The sequence below is a fragment of the Ctenocephalides felis genome, unplaced genomic scaffold, assembly GCF_003426905.1.
Source record: "Ctenocephalides felis isolate EL2017-DRISC unplaced genomic scaffold, ASM342690v1 CF-g0.4_SCAFFOLD_01886, whole genome shotgun sequence".
NCBI classification, from domain to species: domain Eukaryota; kingdom Metazoa; phylum Arthropoda; class Insecta; order Siphonaptera; family Pulicidae; genus Ctenocephalides; species Ctenocephalides felis.
Window position 1 is genome coordinate 33,503,949 of NW_020538040.1, and position 17,027 is coordinate 33,520,975.

The window sequence follows — 17,027 nt, forward strand, 5'->3', positions numbered from 1 at the left end:
TTTGAATTTTGTTTGAATATTGTCAATTTGTTAGCAAAGTTCGAAAAAAGTGAAGCAGCCAAATTTCTACCTCATTTATGTGAAACTTTTTTTTTAACTAAACTGATATGATTAAAATTCTTTCTACATAACTTCTAATGTGCTGCACTTTTCACCTTTTTTTACTCTAGGTCAGTGCAGCTTTAGGTGCAGACGTTAATCCTGAAGAAATTACATCATTAGCTGGTATGATAGATATTGGATTACCAAGGGTGACTGATAAATTAGAAGAAATAAGCAATTCGGCAACTAAAGAATTTGCCCTGCAACGTGCGCTGACGAAGATGAAAACCGAATGGAGCGAGGTTTATTTCGAATGCATCATGTACAGGTAGATAATTTAATTTATTTTGATCATTTTTATTTCATTTTTTTTTTTTTCAAATTATGCTCTTATTGAAAAAATTAAAACTCTGACTTTGTTTTTTTAATTTTAAGAATTGGAATACTGTGTACGTAATTGAGAGATTTGAAAACCGTTACAATTTAAAAATATTTCTAAAGCTAAGTTTCTAAATTCTTGTCAACTATCATTCATATTTAAATGGAGTCGTATAAAAAATAATTGATTGCATATCATTCCTTGTTGAGCATTAAGATCTCTGTAACTTGGAGGTGATTGATAATTATCAATCACCCTGGATTGCTAAAAGAACACAATTTTCAATGTTAATTATAATTAGGTGAATGTCTGCCATAACCAGATCGATAAAATTTAATCTAAGAAATGAAAAAACCGCTCAATTTCAAAATCTTAATTATCTGAATATTTTGTATTTTTTAAGTCTATTTTTATACCTACAATTTTACTTGTTATCCTTTCAGGAGAGGTGTAAAAATTATTGTTTAATAATAATGATAATGAAGATACCGCGTCCTAAACTAAACGTAAAGATTATCTATTTTAAATCCATTGACCAAAATAAAATAAATATCAATACATCAAAGTAAAATATCTCATCATGCATTTATTTATAAAAGTTAATAAAACTGCGTGTAGATACGCAATAGTTATATCAATCCATCATCAAAGTACTGTTAAAATACAATATTAAATTAATATCAAAAAATAGATAGATTAATCGATAAAAAGATGTCACAAAAGAAAGTTCTCGTCAATATGTATATCAATACTATTTTTTTTATTATGTGACAAAATTGAGTTCCGTGAGATTCATAAAACTCACTATGATAAATGGCCTAAATGAGTTCTTGGTTTCAATTATGCATTTTAGAAACAAAATTTTAATTATAATAATTAAAATTTTCTAATTCAAGTGTATTTACTCATTACTAGAGATACAAATTGTTCGATTTTATCGAGTTTAGAAGATATTCAAACACAATTGGATGACCATATTTTAAAAGCTCAAGCCATGAGAGGATCACCGTATATAAAAGCTCTAGGTCGCCTGGCTTATGACTGGGAAGAAAAATTAGTTAATATGCAGGACATATTAGACGCTTGGTTATTGGTATGAAATAATTACAATAGTTTCATCTTAAAACCATATCTGTATTACACTAGTTTAAAAGTAATTTATATCACAATGATGATCTACAATTAATATTTTTTATATTATTCAGTGCCAAGCCACATGGATGTATCTAGAATCTATATTCAGTTCGGAAGACATCATGAGACAAATGCCAACGGAGGCCAGAAATTTCAAACAGGTGATTAGTATTTATATGCAATGACCAATTAAATTATATAATGATATCATTTATTTTAATGTTGAAAAACTAGGTTGACAAGAGTTGGAGGGATATAATGGCAGCCACCACTAAAAATCCTCATGTATTAACTGCTACAGACTACCCAAATCTTCTAGAAATTTTAAGAAATAATAATGTAATGCTTGATGGAATACAGAAAGGTCTAAATGATTACCTCGAAAAGAAGAGATTATTTTTCCCAAGGTATACAAATTGTATTAAATTAAGTACTGTTTGATATTACCATGATGCAAATAAAAAATTTCAGAAACATTTTATAGCAGTAAAGTGTTTTGGCAATATAAAAAGTAAATAACTTATAAAAATAATAACCGATATCAAATATTGTTGTTAGATTTTTCTTTTTATCCAATGACGAATTATTGGAAATATTGTCGGAAACAAAAGATCCCACACGTGTGCAGCCTCATCTTAAGAAATGCTTTGAAGGTATCGATAAACTAAATTTCAATGAAGAAATGGAAGTTGAAGCAATGGTTTCTGCTCAAGGAGAAATTATCAAATTAAGTGGAAAAATTATTCCAGCAGATGCTAAGGTAAGATATTTTATTGGCAAATAATAATCAAGCGTTATATATTTATCTCCGTCGGAAGATTTTTTTCTGTTTTATGCAGTCATATCCTTTCAAAGGTTCTTGTTGTTAAAATTTGTGGACCTTCATTTATAGAGTATATAGCATACAACAGAATGGAACTATTAATTAATTATTATTAAATATTGACCACTAAATGAACTTCAATGGTGTTTTTAATATAACTAAACAAATCATCACAATTGAAATATGTACTGTACATATTTTTCCGATGCAATTTATATCAAAGTTACTTGCTTCTTAAAAATACTTAGCTTTTATCAAATTTTAAATAATAAAAATGGATAGTACAAAAGCTCAAAAGTAGCAAGCAAATAGCAGAAATTTATGATAGTGATTGATAATATTATAGTAGATACAAATCTTCTCATATTCGTCTTTACTAACAGTAAATGATAAAATTTTATATTAATGCAGTATTTATATTTTACCCTCACTTAAGGGATTGGTAGAAAAATGGCTTGCCCAAGTCGAAATTCAAATGATAAATTCCCTAAAGGACGTAATGGAGGCTGCGGTATTAGCATACTCACCAGAAGAAAGAGCCGAATGGGTTCTAAAGTGGCCTGGTCAGATCGTACAAGCTGGCGATTGCATTATATGGTCAGCTGAGGTATTTACTTTTCACTTTTTTAGTTTACATCGCAACTGAAATAATATATTATCTAAGAACAACCGATTAATAAGTTACACACTTCACGAAGATTTTAGTGCATGTATTATTTGATAAAATAATAAAAATATTTATCTTATTTTTTACATATCTGTACAGGCAAGTGAAGCTATTGAAAAAAATAGCTTGGTAGAATACGTTGAGCTTTTAGGAACACAAATAGCTGAAATAGTTGTTTTAGTGCAAGGCACCTTAACTCGCAATACTCTAGCCACTGTTGAAGCTTTAATAGTATTGGACGTGCACGGTAAAAATAGTCACATAAATTAAATTGTTTGATTTTTACTTAACTAATAATTTATATATTTTTATCAAGCTCGAGATGTGACTTGCCTTCTCCGTGACTTGCATGTGCAGTTTGTTGGAGATTTTCAATTTTTGGCACAATTCCGTTATTATTGGGATAAAGAAACCAAATTGGTTGAAACCAGAATGGTATCTACAACAGTGATGTACGGTTTTGAATATTTAGGAAATGTTGGCAGATTGGTTGTAACACCTTTAACAGACAGGTGTTTCAGGTAAAATTGAGTACAATAAAATTCTTAAACGACTAGCTCAAGAAACATATGTTTGCATAAATTACAGGACTCTTATGGGTGCTCTGAAATTAAATTTAGGAGGAGCTCCTGAGGGTCCGGCTGGTACTGGCAAAACAGAAACATGCAAAGACTTGGCAAAAGCTGTTGCCAAAAAGTGCGTTGTGTTTAATTGTTCGGATGGGCTTGACTATAAAGCCTTAGGAAAATTCTTCAAAGTAATGTTTACATCATTATCTCACAATTAAAAAAATCTATTTGCAAATCACAATAATAAATAAGACCCAATTCCTTCATTAGGGTTTAGCTCAAGCTGGAGCTTGGGCATGTTTTGATGAATTCAACAGAATTGAACTAGAAGTACTTTCTGTAGTAGCCCAACAAATTTTATGCATTCAACGCGCAATCACAGCTAAGCTGGAAAAATTTGTTTTCGAAGGTACTGAATTGTTCTTGGATCCCACGTGTGCTGTGTTTATCACTATGAATCCAGGGTAAATTAAAATAAGTCGCACCTAAAATTAATGCACAAGAATCCAATTATGTACATATTGTAATATTTTATTTTGATAATGTTAATACTTTATGATCTTAAAAGTATATATTTTGAAAACGAAATTCTATTCCTACAGAGCCGTGTAAATAGATTTCAAGCTTTCATTATAATCGAAAGATATAAAATAGTTTTTAATATAAAATTTACAAACATCAATGCACAAATCATCAAGATAATAAGAATCCTATTGGCAAAAAAATTAAAGCGATCTGAACGATAAATGAAACCACACAATATATTTTTTAATATTATTATATTGCATTCGCATTGTTCTGTTAGAACCAAATTATAACTTTCAATTTGTTTTGAAGTTGAAATGTTTTCTTCACTGTGGAAAAATGTGCTATAGGTGTAACAATAGTATTCCTAACCCAATCAAGATTAATTCAAATGTTTTTGATTATTCAGTTATGCGGGTCGTCAAGAACTACCAGATAATTTAAAAGTACTTTTCCGGACAGTGGCTATGATGGTGCCTGATTATGCAATGATTGGCGAAATAACATTATACTCTAATGGTTTTGTTCAAGCTCATAGGTTCGTAATTAATTTTACGCTAAATGAAATGAATTAGTTATTTTAGCATCGACAGCTTTGTCTCGTTTCATAGATAAAGCATTTGTTTTGTTTCATACACTGCACAATAACGAATCTTTCACTTAAAACTGGTTAATACCAAATTAGCCTTATTGTTGTCATATTGTTATTTTTAGCCTATTTGTCTATCTAGTTTATCTTATGTTTAATGCATAAGTAATAGATCATATCTTTATCATTATTGATAACAAATTGTTTCACTGCAATATAAAGCTTAGCTCAAAAAATCGTCGCAACCTATAAACTTTGCTCCGAGCAACTTTCATCTCAAAATCACTATGACTACGGAATGAGAGCCGTGAAATCAGTGCTTCTAGCATCTGGTGCTTTGAGACGTGCTTATCCTCACATACCAGAAGCCAAACTTGTGTTAAGAGCTATTGTGGATGTAAATTTACCTAAATTTTTGGCTCAGGATATATCTTTGTTCGAAGGAATTTATTCAGATTTGTTCCCTGGTGTTGAGCTACCTCAGGTATAATCTTTCAAGCAAAATTCATTTCATTTCCAAAATCGTTACTTATAATTTAACGTATAACTATTTCAGCCTGAACGCGAAGATTTGATAAGAACATTAGGTACTGTTTGCGAAGCTCGTAATTTACAAAATACATTTTGGTATGCAGAGAAAATGTTACAGGTAAGAAAGACTGGTAACAATTTTTCTCACACTTTAATTGATAAATTATAAACGTTCTTTATCACCATCTTCTAAACAAAATCTTTTTTTTGTATGCTCAAAAGCTTAATTATGTAAAATAAAAATCATGAATCAAATTCAGAACAAATACAGTAAATTTATTGATAAAAAAATCAACTTTCTAAAGAAACAGTTCTAATTCAAATCACATTTTAATAATATTTTTAACTATTTTTGTAAGAATTATTATAAAATTGTGACTATTATAAAAAAATTTATTTAGCTGTATGAGATGATTTTGGTGCGTCATGGTTTGATGATTGTGGGCGATCCTTTAGGAGGAAAAACGTGTGCTTACCAAAATTTAGCTTTGGCTTTGAAAGAAATTCAATTGCTTGAAGCAAAGAGTAAAATGAAGGAATTTCAAACAATTTTTAGGTACCAAACTAATATTTTTTTAAAGTAATGGAAAGAAAATTTAATATTTTTATTTAAACAGAATAATAAACCCAAAAGCAATTACTATGGGCCAACTGTATGGTTGTTTTGACCCAGTGTCTCATGAATGGACAGATGGAGTACTAGCAAATACTTTTCGTGAATTTGCTAACTCAACTTCTACAGAGAGAAAATGGATTTTATTTGATGGGCCCGTCGATGCTGTGTGGATTGAAAATATGAATACGGTGTTAGATGACAATAAAAAATTATGTCTTATGTCCGGAGAAATTATTCAAATGAGCGGTAAAATGAATTTGATTTTTGAGCCAGCTGATCTCGAACAAGCTTCTCCAGCCACTGTTTCGAGGTGAGTAATTTAAATAAATTACTTTATTATTTACTAAAAAATATCAAACCAATGTTTAAAATATAATATAATTTTTATGTTCATTATACAGATGCGGCATGATTTTTATGGAGCCTAAAATGTTGGGATGGGTTCCGTTAAAAGACTCATTCAATAATATTTTAGCGAAGAAATTAATACCAGAACAGTTCGAAATTTCAGATGAAATCATGAATTGGCTAATACCTGCCTGTCTTAGTTTTGTTGCAAAATGTAAAACTTTTGTTCAAACTTCACCTATGCATCTATTTGTTGTAAGTAAACGTGAAATTGAACGTTTTAAAATATAAATTATTAAAAAATATGAAGTCCACAAAATTGTTTCAAAAAAATATTTGTATTTTTAAAGTCAAAGACCATTTTTCATTGTAGTATATTTTGAAAAATTTGTAAATTGAACGTATAGTATTATATTAATCTATACAATACTTAATAATACTTAAGAATCACCTGAAGTTATCAAAAGTATTTAAGTTATATACTATTCACCAAAATAATAGCATTGAGAGAATATTAATTGTAGTGTTATTAGCAGAACCCTAACAAAGCAAATTTAATATATCTAATATAATAATAATAATATAATAATAATATAATATAATATAATATTTTCTATAATAATAATTTTATATTCTATTCAAAATAATAAATACGATCACAATCACTTTAATTTTTAGTCCTTCACGAGACTCTACAGTTGTTTATTAGAAGATGAATCTCAAGTTGCCACAGTTTGGTTACAATGTGCTATACTCTTTAGTACAGTGTGGGGTATTGGAAGTACATTAACAGGTGATTTTAGTAATTATATATATATATATCGTAATCTAATTGTTTACTGATTGTTTATATATAATTTAATTACAGCTGATAGCAGAGTCTTGTTCGATGACTTCTTTCGACGTCTATTAGCGAATCAAATTGAAAAATATCCTAGATGTGATTTGTTCAAATTGGCAAAAAATCAATTATTTCCAGATCGGGATATAGTATTTTCATTCCAGTTGACTAAATCAGGGCAATGGGCACCTTGGCTAGAAGGAGCATCGCCGGCTCTACCTCCAAATGCAAGAGTAAGTTATTTCAACTTATGACTGTATATATACACACACATTTTTATGTGCTTTATGGAAAATCTATTATATTTGTATAATTAGACTACCATATATCTAGTCACTACAGCATAACTTAACGAAGTTGTGATTGGATTAAACTGAACCAAACTCAGATAGCACCAAGAAAGGACTCGGTGCGATCAAGAATTTGATTTGCTCTAATTTTGCTCTCTTTTATATAAAATTTCAGTTCTTTTGAACTAAAAAGATTCTCGAATGATCTTAATGAGCCTGTAAAAGATTTTAAAAAAAGTCCAAGGTGGTTAGAAGGAGTTGAATTACTAACACGTACACAAGAAACATATCAATATTTCTAATATATTATATATTAAATATCAAATTATTTATATTTGAATATATAAATCAAGTTAAAGTGTCTTTATTCGACGCTGCAAGATATTATAACACATCGAAAAATCAGTTCATTAAAACGTCCAGAGACTATTTTCATTATATCACTAGCTGTACCCGTTCACGCTTTGCCGTGATTTAGTATTAAAAAGTTAAACAAATGCATATGTGTATTTGTTACATTTAGTTTAACGTTACTACTGTCTAATCAACAATTTACCTATTCAACAATTTATCTACGAATTTACCTATAAACTTGTTAATCAATCTATCATTTTACCGACTTACGAATTTACCTTTCAACCTATTTACCTATCAACCCGTTTCACATGTCTACCAATTTTCCTGTCAACCTGTTTATTCGTCTTGTTATTTGTCTACCTACCAGATTTCCTGTCTACCATTTTACATATTCTCAAGCTATCCAACAAATTACCTTTTCACCAATTTACTTGTCTACCAATTCACCTGTCTATCAATTTACCTGTCTACCAATTTACATATCGACCTGTTTATCCGTACACCATTTTAACTGTCAACCAATTTACCTGCTTTCCAATTTACCTGTCATCCCGTTCTAAATGTCTACCAATTAACCTGTTCAATAATTTACCTGTTGAACAATTAACCTGTTTAACAATTTGTCTACTAATGTACCTATCAACCTGTTTATCAATCTACCATTTCACCGGCCTACAAATTTATCTCACATCCTGTTCTACATATCTACCAATTAAGCTGTCAACCTGTTTATTTATCTACATATTCGTCTATCTACCAGTTCTTCTCTCTACCATTTTACATATCCTCCAATTTACCTGTCCACCAGTTTACCTTTATAAATTCTCTAATTCACCTTATTTATTTACGCTTTATGAACAAATTAAAGCTCAAATTGATTCCACGTTTTAGTTAGAAAACGTTTGTATGTGAAAAAAAAGGCTGTTTTTAGGGTTTTCCCGGCAATTATTCGATTTTGTCTCGCTGTAAGAACCATCCTTGGACTTCAACGAACATTTAAAAAAAAAAATTGGCCAAATTAGTCCAAGCGTTGTTGAGTTATGCGCTTACCAACACATTTTGCTATCCATTTTTATATATAAGAAGATAGAATAGATATTGTGATAGACTTTAAGCACATATGAAATATATTTTTATATATATACTTGGCGTATCCAATTTACAAACTAGCTGTAAGTGGAATTCTGTCTTAAGGCAATTAGGGCATCGTGCCTTAAGGCAAATTGCTGGAACTTCCCGTACCAAAAATTATTATTTTTTTTAAAAACGATTAACATTTTTGAAAAAAAATTGCTTCGAAAAAATAAGATTTTTGAGAAACTATAAATTTGACAAAAAATTACTTTTTTTTGAAAAAAAAAAATTGAAAAAAAAAATATTAAAATTTTTTTTTTTTTAAATCTTTTTTTGAAAAAAAAAAATGTTTTCTTTATTTTGACATATGTTGGAAGATCTGAACTTTTTTTCAAAGCCATCGTACTGCTTTAGCTGCATAGAGACAAAATATAAAGCGCGGAAGCGCCGCGTCGCTGTCTAACGGATAAACATTGGTACACAACCCATAGGAATGGAAACAAAATTTATACTTATTGTTAAAATCTCTATAAATTATCTGATAATTTGATGTGCATATGTCTAATGATCATTTTTGACCGCCAAATGGCATTTTTTTTTACTTTTTTCGTTATATCTCCGAAACCGCTAAACCTGCCCTTATAAAAATCAAATCTTCATCTTGTCAATACAAGTAAAATGTTTTTTGAATTATTAAAATCGGACGTTCCGTTCTATTAAAAACTGAGGTACCGTTTTTGGCACTTTTTGCCCCATATCTTCGGAATGACTGGACCTACCTCCGCGAAAAACTAATCAGCACGTCTCCTTATCAATACGGATCGAATGTTTTTTAAATTATTCAAATTGCTTCATCCGTGTTCCCGAAATCGTCGACGAAAATTTGTATCCGCACACACATACATACTACGCACACACACACACACACACACATACATCCATTTTTTTTAAGGTATGCCAAAATATTCAGAAACCTCTGAAACGTGAAGATATATAAAAATTTTCATTTTTTTCGATTCCTATAACTTACCCTACGGGAAGTTAATTAATAGAGTTCGACTGAATTTTGGTGTTTTGTCCTATAATTATTTTATTTCAAAATTGGTATTTTATAGATATCTGCAGAAAAACCAGTCGTAAATCTATTTTTCGTCTATTTTAAGTTTGTAGTATTAATTTTCACCAACTTTCTAGAACATTTTATTTTCAATTATATTGTTAATTATTAATCATAGGTGTCAGAACTCATGGTAATGACCAGCGAGTCTGTCTGCACGCGGTACTTCGTGAATATGATGCTGGCCAGTAAAATACCAATGGTCATTTGTGGTCCTACCGGTACTGGAAAAAGTGCGGTTGTTCAAGATATGCTGCTTAGTTTGCCAAAAGAAAAGTTTTTACCGAATGTTATTAATTTCTCAGCACGGACTACAGCACAAGCCGTAAGATATAATATAATTAGCCTGTATAATTAAAACTGTTATATTTAAAAACTATCGAACTTTAAATGCTCAATTAAAAAATGTTATGTTTAAGCTTCATTGTGATTCGAAATAAACTGACGAAATATTCTTACGCAAAAAATGGTTCATATTTTTGTATCTGTTTTTTAATGTTTCGCCTAATGAAAGCAGTTGTTACATATGGTATTATCAAATAGCATTTATCCAAAATTTCAGACTCAAGAATTAGTTATGTCAAAATTAGACAGGCGTCGCAGAGGTGTTTTCGGGCCCACATTAGGAAAGCAAGTAAATAGTTTTTGTAAACATAATATTTTGAATTCAATATCAGTTTAATATAAATAACCTAATAATCCTTAAATTTAAGTTTTGAAACTAAATTAAATTTCAATTCTTCTTCGGTTAGTGCGTATTGTTCGTGGATGACTTAGGAATGCCAATGCGTGAGATTTATGGTGCCCAACCACCTTTGGAATTATTGAGAACGTTATTAGATCATGGTCATTGGTCTGACCTTCATGATACTACAAGGATTGACTTAGTTGATATCGTAAGACTAACTATTTATAAATCTCTTCATTCCACAATAAAAATCCATATTATTTCATTCCAATAGTTATTTGTATCCGCGATGGGTGTACCTGGAGGTAGCAATTATGTTGATGGTCGACTACTGAGACATCTACATATTGTTACAGTGGATTCCTTTGAAGATGCGACTTTAAATAGGATTTTTGTTGCTATTATGGATTGGCACTTTGCAAAAGGATTTCTGGAAGCTGTGACTAGACTATCGAAAGTAAGTCTTGTGGTGTATGTAAAGAAATTTATTTATTTATTTATTTATTTATTTATTTAAATATATAGCCCACAGATTTCTCCAAGAGGACTCAAAAATACAATTATTTGACATAATGAATAACAATTAAAATATACACAAAATTACAATATATAGTTAGTAACATAAAATGCTAAGATAAAATTTCATATAATGCAGAATGTAACAATAATATTTATAAACAGAAAATAATAAGATATTTGAAAGAAAATAAAAAGATTAACTTGTGCAGATGGAGATTATTTATGCGCATAAGAGAACACGAATGAATAAGAGAAAAGAGTAAACATTATTTTCTTAAACTAATGTTTTTGATATTAAATAGATAAATTAAATGCGGTGTTCTCAAACATTATTACTATTATATATCTTTAAAACACAATTTTCACAATCTTTTGGTATTATTTCATTGTAGTTTCTGGTTTCTGCTACTACTGAAGTTTATCGTGCAGCAATGGCAAATTTTTTGCCAACTCCTGCTAAATGCCACTATACGTTTTCACTTAGAGATTTTGCTAGAGTAGTTAAGGGAGTTTTATTAGTACCTGCTTCAAGGATGCAAGATCCCGATAAACTGATTAGGCTATGGGTGCATGAAACTTACCGTGTATTTTATGACAGGTAAGCCCAAAATCAAAATTTTATATAAGTCCGATCAAAACTCAAGTGTCGTATAAGCTGTTGTAATCTAACTAACCCAAACAGTGGTCCCAACTAATCTTATCAAAATATTGCTTCCTGCTAAAAATGCTTACTGAAAATTAAAGTCTAAAATTTAAATGAAAGTCAATATATGAGATGAAATCAGATGAATCAAATTTTTGAATTTGTAGTAAATTTTTCCCGAATTTGATAAGAATTCTCTCAGTTTATTTAGCTGAATTTTCTACCTATAATAATTTTCCCCAGGTTAATTGATGAACCAGATAGAGCTGCTATGTTCAAAATTGTGAAAAATGCAACCTATTCTCATTCAGACAACATCTGGATAAAGTAGCTGCACATTTATTAGGTGAAGATGAAGTAGAAGTAGAAGACAGGCATCTCAGAGATTTGCTTTTTGGAAATTACATGTATCCAGACCAAGATCCAAAAATTTATGACGAAGTAGGTTAACTTAATATAAAAATAAATTTATGGATATAAATCAGAGGGACAAAGAATCCCAACTCACTATTTAATTAGCAAATTTAAGTGATTTGTTTTTTTATAAATTTAAATTTTTAATTTAAAAAGTTTACAAAATATTCGAAATATGATACATTATTTACTGCGTCTCGATAAATAACGTACTTCATTACTTTAAATCTACCGTTTCAAAAAATTATTGGTTTGTGTTTATTACTTCTTTTTACAAAATGATCAAATGTAGGTGATTTTTCTTAATATAAATATTTGGTTATGACAGGTCCAAGACTTGGATGATATGTACGATAAAATGGTGTATTATCTCGGGGAGTATAATGCATTGTCCAGCGCTCCTATGAATTTAGTACTATTCAGATTTGCAATGGAACACGTATCTAGAGTTTCTAGAGTTTTACAAGTGCCCCAAGGACATGCCCTCATGGTGGGAATTGGTGGCAGTGGCAGAAAAAGTGCGGTTAAATTGGCTGCTAGCATTGCCGAATGCACTCTGTTTCAGGTCTGTTCAAGTAAGTAAAATATTTTTTTTAAATATTAGTAATTATGGTTAATGCTTTTTTAATAGATTGAAATCTCACGTAACTATGGTATACCTGAGTGGAGAGATGACATGAAAAAGTTGATTATGAAAGCAGGAAATGAAGGAAAACCTATTGTATTTTTATTCAATGATATGCAGGTATATAACAATTGATTGTTTTATTCAATATTTTCCGTAGATTTGATTTTGATGCAAGTACTAAGAGTTATAAAACCATTTATTCATTTGATTCTTAGATAAAAAATGAAATGTTTATAGAAGATATAAATGCATTACTAAATACAGCAGATCTACCTAATTTATTCCAATCTGAAGAAAAAGCTGAAATTTTGGAGAAAATGCAAGTAGCAGCTAGAGCGGCGGTATGTATATAGTAGACAATTTATTGAAGTTGTATCAGCTATCAATTTGCTCTAAACTAAAAAAAAATGTTGCTATTGAATATGTTCTATATATTTTATTATCTATTATTGATCTATACAGGGTCGACAAATTGAAACAACGCCCTTGGCATTATATGCATTTTTCATTGAAAGGGTTAGAAATGCTCTTCATGTATTATTAGCCCTGTCTCCAATAGGAAATGCTTTTCGAATTCGCATAAGAATGTTTCCGTCATTGGTCAATTGTTGTACCATAGATTGGTAAGATCACCACTAAGATGAAAATATTTACTTAAAATTAATTTTTTATTGAATTGCAAATTAGGTTTAAAGATTGGCCAAAAGACGCTTTGGAAAGAGTTGCTTTAAACTTTATTGCACCGATGGATCTTGGGGAACACGTAACAGATGCTTGTGTGAATATGTGTCAATTGTTTCATTTGAGTATGGCGGAGGCTAGTACGCAGTAAGTATATTAAATTGTAAAAAAAAATCTTTTCCAAAAGAACATTTATATCGGTTTAGCATGCACACCAAAACATGGCAGATATCCATGCATACATAGTACATACATACATACAAAAGGAATGTGGAAAATATGATCAGTTCTTGAATCGTGTAGATATTAACAAAATGGAAAATTATTTTATTTATTTGTAATTAAATTCATAAAGAAGTGACAATTTTAATCATTTTTATTACAGAATGTTTGAAGAACTACATAGAAAAACTTATATAACCCCAACTTCTTACTTGGAATTAATCAAAGCATTTCAAGGTCTTTATGGAGCTAAAGTTGCAGAAATAGTTGAAGGAAGAGATAGGTAATAGCGATATTATATATTAATTGATATGGGCAATTAATCCATATTAATTGTCTCAATTATAAAAAATATCTTCCATTCATTAGGTATATTAATGGGTTGGCTAAGTTAGACTTTGCAGCAGGTCAGGTTGGTTTAATGCAAGACGAATTGCATGCTCTGCAACCGCAGCTAGTAGAAACTTCTGATAAAACAGAGAAATTGATGGTTAAAATCGAACAGGACACTGTCATTGTTGAAAAACAAAAAGAGGTATTGTAGTATATAACAATAATATCTAAACCGTAACTTATCAAATAACTTAACATTTTAAATCTTAAGATTGTTGGCGCAGACGAAGCTCTTGCAAACGAAGCAGCAGCTGCTGCTCAAGCTATAAAGGACGATTGCGAATCTGATCTTCAAGAAGCAATACCAGCTCTTAACGCAGCTTTGGAAGCACTTGATACTCTTAAACCTGCTGATATAACAGTGGTTAAATCCATGAAAAATCCTCCAGCAGGTGTTAAACTTGTTATGGAAGCCATTTGTGTAATGAAGGGAGTCAAACCTGAGAAAAAGCCAGAACCAGGTGCCATTATAAATATTTTTTTTAAATATCTGTATGTAACATTTTTCTTTGTTGTGAAGAAAATTCTATAAATCGTTTCGAATAGGTACTGGTAAAATGATTGAGGATTATTGGGGACCATCACTAAAAATTTTGAGTGATATGAAATTTTTAGAAAGTTTGAAAACTTTTAATAAAGACAATATACCCGAAGCGACAATGAAGCGCATCAGACAAAAGTAAGTACATTATTATATTTAAATTCAATCGTGAATACATTAATTCTATCGTCGTAAACAATCAAGATTCATTCCCGATCGAGATTTTGAACCTGATGTGATAAAGAATATTTCTACCGCTTGTGAAGGATTGTGCAAATGGGTGCGAGCTATGGATGTCTATGATCGTGTTATTAAAATTGTAGCACCAAAAAAGGTGAATAGAAAACATCATGGGTCCTTTCATTGAAAAATAGTAGCCATTTTTCGCATAACAACTTTTTTTTTTGTTATATACAGGCCGCACTGGCTGAGGCAGAAGCTTTGCTGGCTGCGCAAATGGAAGTGTTAACTCAAAAAAGGGCACAATTACAAACTGTAATGGATAAATTGCAAGCTTTGAATGACGAATTTGCAGAGTTTTCCAAGAAGAAAAAAGAATTAGAAGATCAAATTGACATATGCGAAAAGAAATTGGACAGGTTTTTAAATTATTAAATTATTCTTGTTAAATATTAATAATATTGGTTTCCGTAATACATACTGTTGCATTTATCCGTTAAAACATAGCATTCACATTAAAATTATAATTATATCATTTATGTGGAAAAGTATGTGAATATGAGGAGTATATTATCAAATCTAAACAATAGCTGATCTAAAATAACAATTTCAGAGCTGAAAAGTTAATTGGTGGCTTAGGGGGCGAAAAAGCGAGATGGAGTAATACAGCAGACACACTAAATAGCTCTCTTGGAAATATAGTTGGAGATGTTTTACTAGCTGCAGGTGCTGTGGCCTACTTTGGACCTTTCCCTGTTAATACAAGATCGAGATTGGTTAGGATGTGGAATGATAAATGTTTAAATCTTCGTAAGTTATTGATGAAAATGTTATTGATATTTCGAATGAAATATTACGCATAATTTTGCCGTTATAAATTTATAATATATGGGTTGCCTCTTCTTCAGAAACTCTGAATATTGAAACCAATTTCTTCTATTCAACTCTCACCAAAAAACAAATTGCACCTTCACCAATGAAAAAGTCGTGTTATTCTATAATATAAAACATAATTCTATCTCATAAATCTGAGAATGATTGGATCTTGAGGATTAATTAGATTCATATTATTTTTTCTAATTAGGGATTCCCTGCTCTGAAATCTTTACATTATGGAATACCTTAGGCGAAGCAGCTGCTGCTAGAGCCTGGGGATTAGCAGGTCTACCTGTTGATGCATTTTCTATAGACAACGGAATAATTGTTACTCACGCTAAAAGATGGCCTTTGATGATTGATCCACAAGGTATTGAGATGCGATTCAAATTAGATTCAATTTCAAATTAGATCATGCCATATCAAAAATTTGGAGAAAGATAATTGAAATCCAACAATTGTGCATGATACTGTCTAGCTTGTGACTTATCATATTATGTTTAATTTTAACACTTTGTTGACCGGTCACAAGTTAACTCGTGTTCTTATGGCCGAATGTTGCTGATCAAATCACGAATAAACTCGTAACTCGCTTTTTGTCGCACCGCTGTTGTTTTCTCAATTGGCGACCGTACAATGCAGTTGCCAAAGCGGGTCCCAAATCTTTTGGTGTAATATAGAAATAGCCGGTAACAAAGTGTTAATATTGGGTTGGGGAAAAGAAATCCATTATTTTTACGTGAACTTCAAGATTTTATTTAACATGTTTTGCTTTGTCCGATTTAGGTCAAATATTCACCATTTTGTTCTATAATTTGTTGCCATTTTAATGGTAGCTTCATTATGCCTCTCTCATAAAAGTCTTGTTGCTTGTTAGCGAAAAACTCCAGCAATTGATTTTCACACTCTTCCCTTGATGCCAATTTCTTATCACTAAAAAAGTTTTGCAATGCAAGAAGCTACCATTAAAATGGCAACAAATTATAGAACAAAATGGTGCATATTTGACCTAAATCGGACAATGCAAAACATGTTAAATAAAGTCTTGAAGTTCACGTAAAAATAATGGATTTCTTTTTCCCCAACCCAATATGTTTTGCAAGCTAGTTAATTTATCTCATTCTAAAGTTTTCTATATTGTCACGAATCCCTTTTTATTTATTGTGAAACCCTTTTATTTATTATTTATTACCCTTGATTCATGCCCTAATTTACTATGGTTGTTACATTCGCGGTCTTTCTACACCCTTACCGTGACGTCGCGATCCTGTAAGAAACTGATTACTTTAAAACTACTAATGAAAAGGCGTTTGTTCGTTACTTAATTAACAAACCTATAT

The 17,027-nt window shown here is 30.5% G+C and overlaps 1 protein-coding gene across 1 annotated transcript in view; it reads left to right on the plus strand.

The window, feature by feature from the left end:
• LOC113374860 (dynein heavy chain 3, axonemal-like) overlaps positions 1–16,135 on the plus strand; it is a 38,985-nt gene extending 22,850 nt beyond the window's left edge. The window contains 31 exon segments of the mRNA XM_026614822.1: positions 3,634–3,802; positions 3,885–4,078; positions 4,549–4,677; positions 4,951–5,212; positions 5,285–5,377; positions 5,661–5,815; positions 5,877–6,185; positions 6,277–6,478; positions 6,902–7,016; positions 7,092–7,297; positions 10,021–10,227; positions 10,465–10,536; positions 10,655–10,798; positions 10,865–11,047; positions 11,502–11,707; positions 11,996–12,051; positions 12,054–12,193; positions 12,495–12,731; positions 12,798–12,911; positions 13,010–13,135; positions 13,257–13,417; positions 13,482–13,622; positions 13,861–13,980; positions 14,067–14,232; positions 14,302–14,551; positions 14,637–14,769; positions 14,836–14,965; positions 15,049–15,230; positions 15,425–15,621; positions 15,896–16,067; positions 16,099–16,135. Of these exon segments, the coding sequence (XP_026470607.1) occupies positions 3,634–3,802; positions 3,885–4,078; positions 4,549–4,677; positions 4,951–5,212; positions 5,285–5,377; positions 5,661–5,815; positions 5,877–6,185; positions 6,277–6,478; positions 6,902–7,016; positions 7,092–7,297; positions 10,021–10,227; positions 10,465–10,536; positions 10,655–10,798; positions 10,865–11,047; positions 11,502–11,707; positions 11,996–12,051; positions 12,054–12,193; positions 12,495–12,731; positions 12,798–12,911; positions 13,010–13,135; positions 13,257–13,417; positions 13,482–13,622; positions 13,861–13,980; positions 14,067–14,232; positions 14,302–14,551; positions 14,637–14,769; positions 14,836–14,965; positions 15,049–15,230; positions 15,425–15,621; positions 15,896–16,067; positions 16,099–16,135 (5,008 nt within the window).
• The last annotated feature ends 892 nt before the right edge of the window (positions 16,136–17,027 follow it).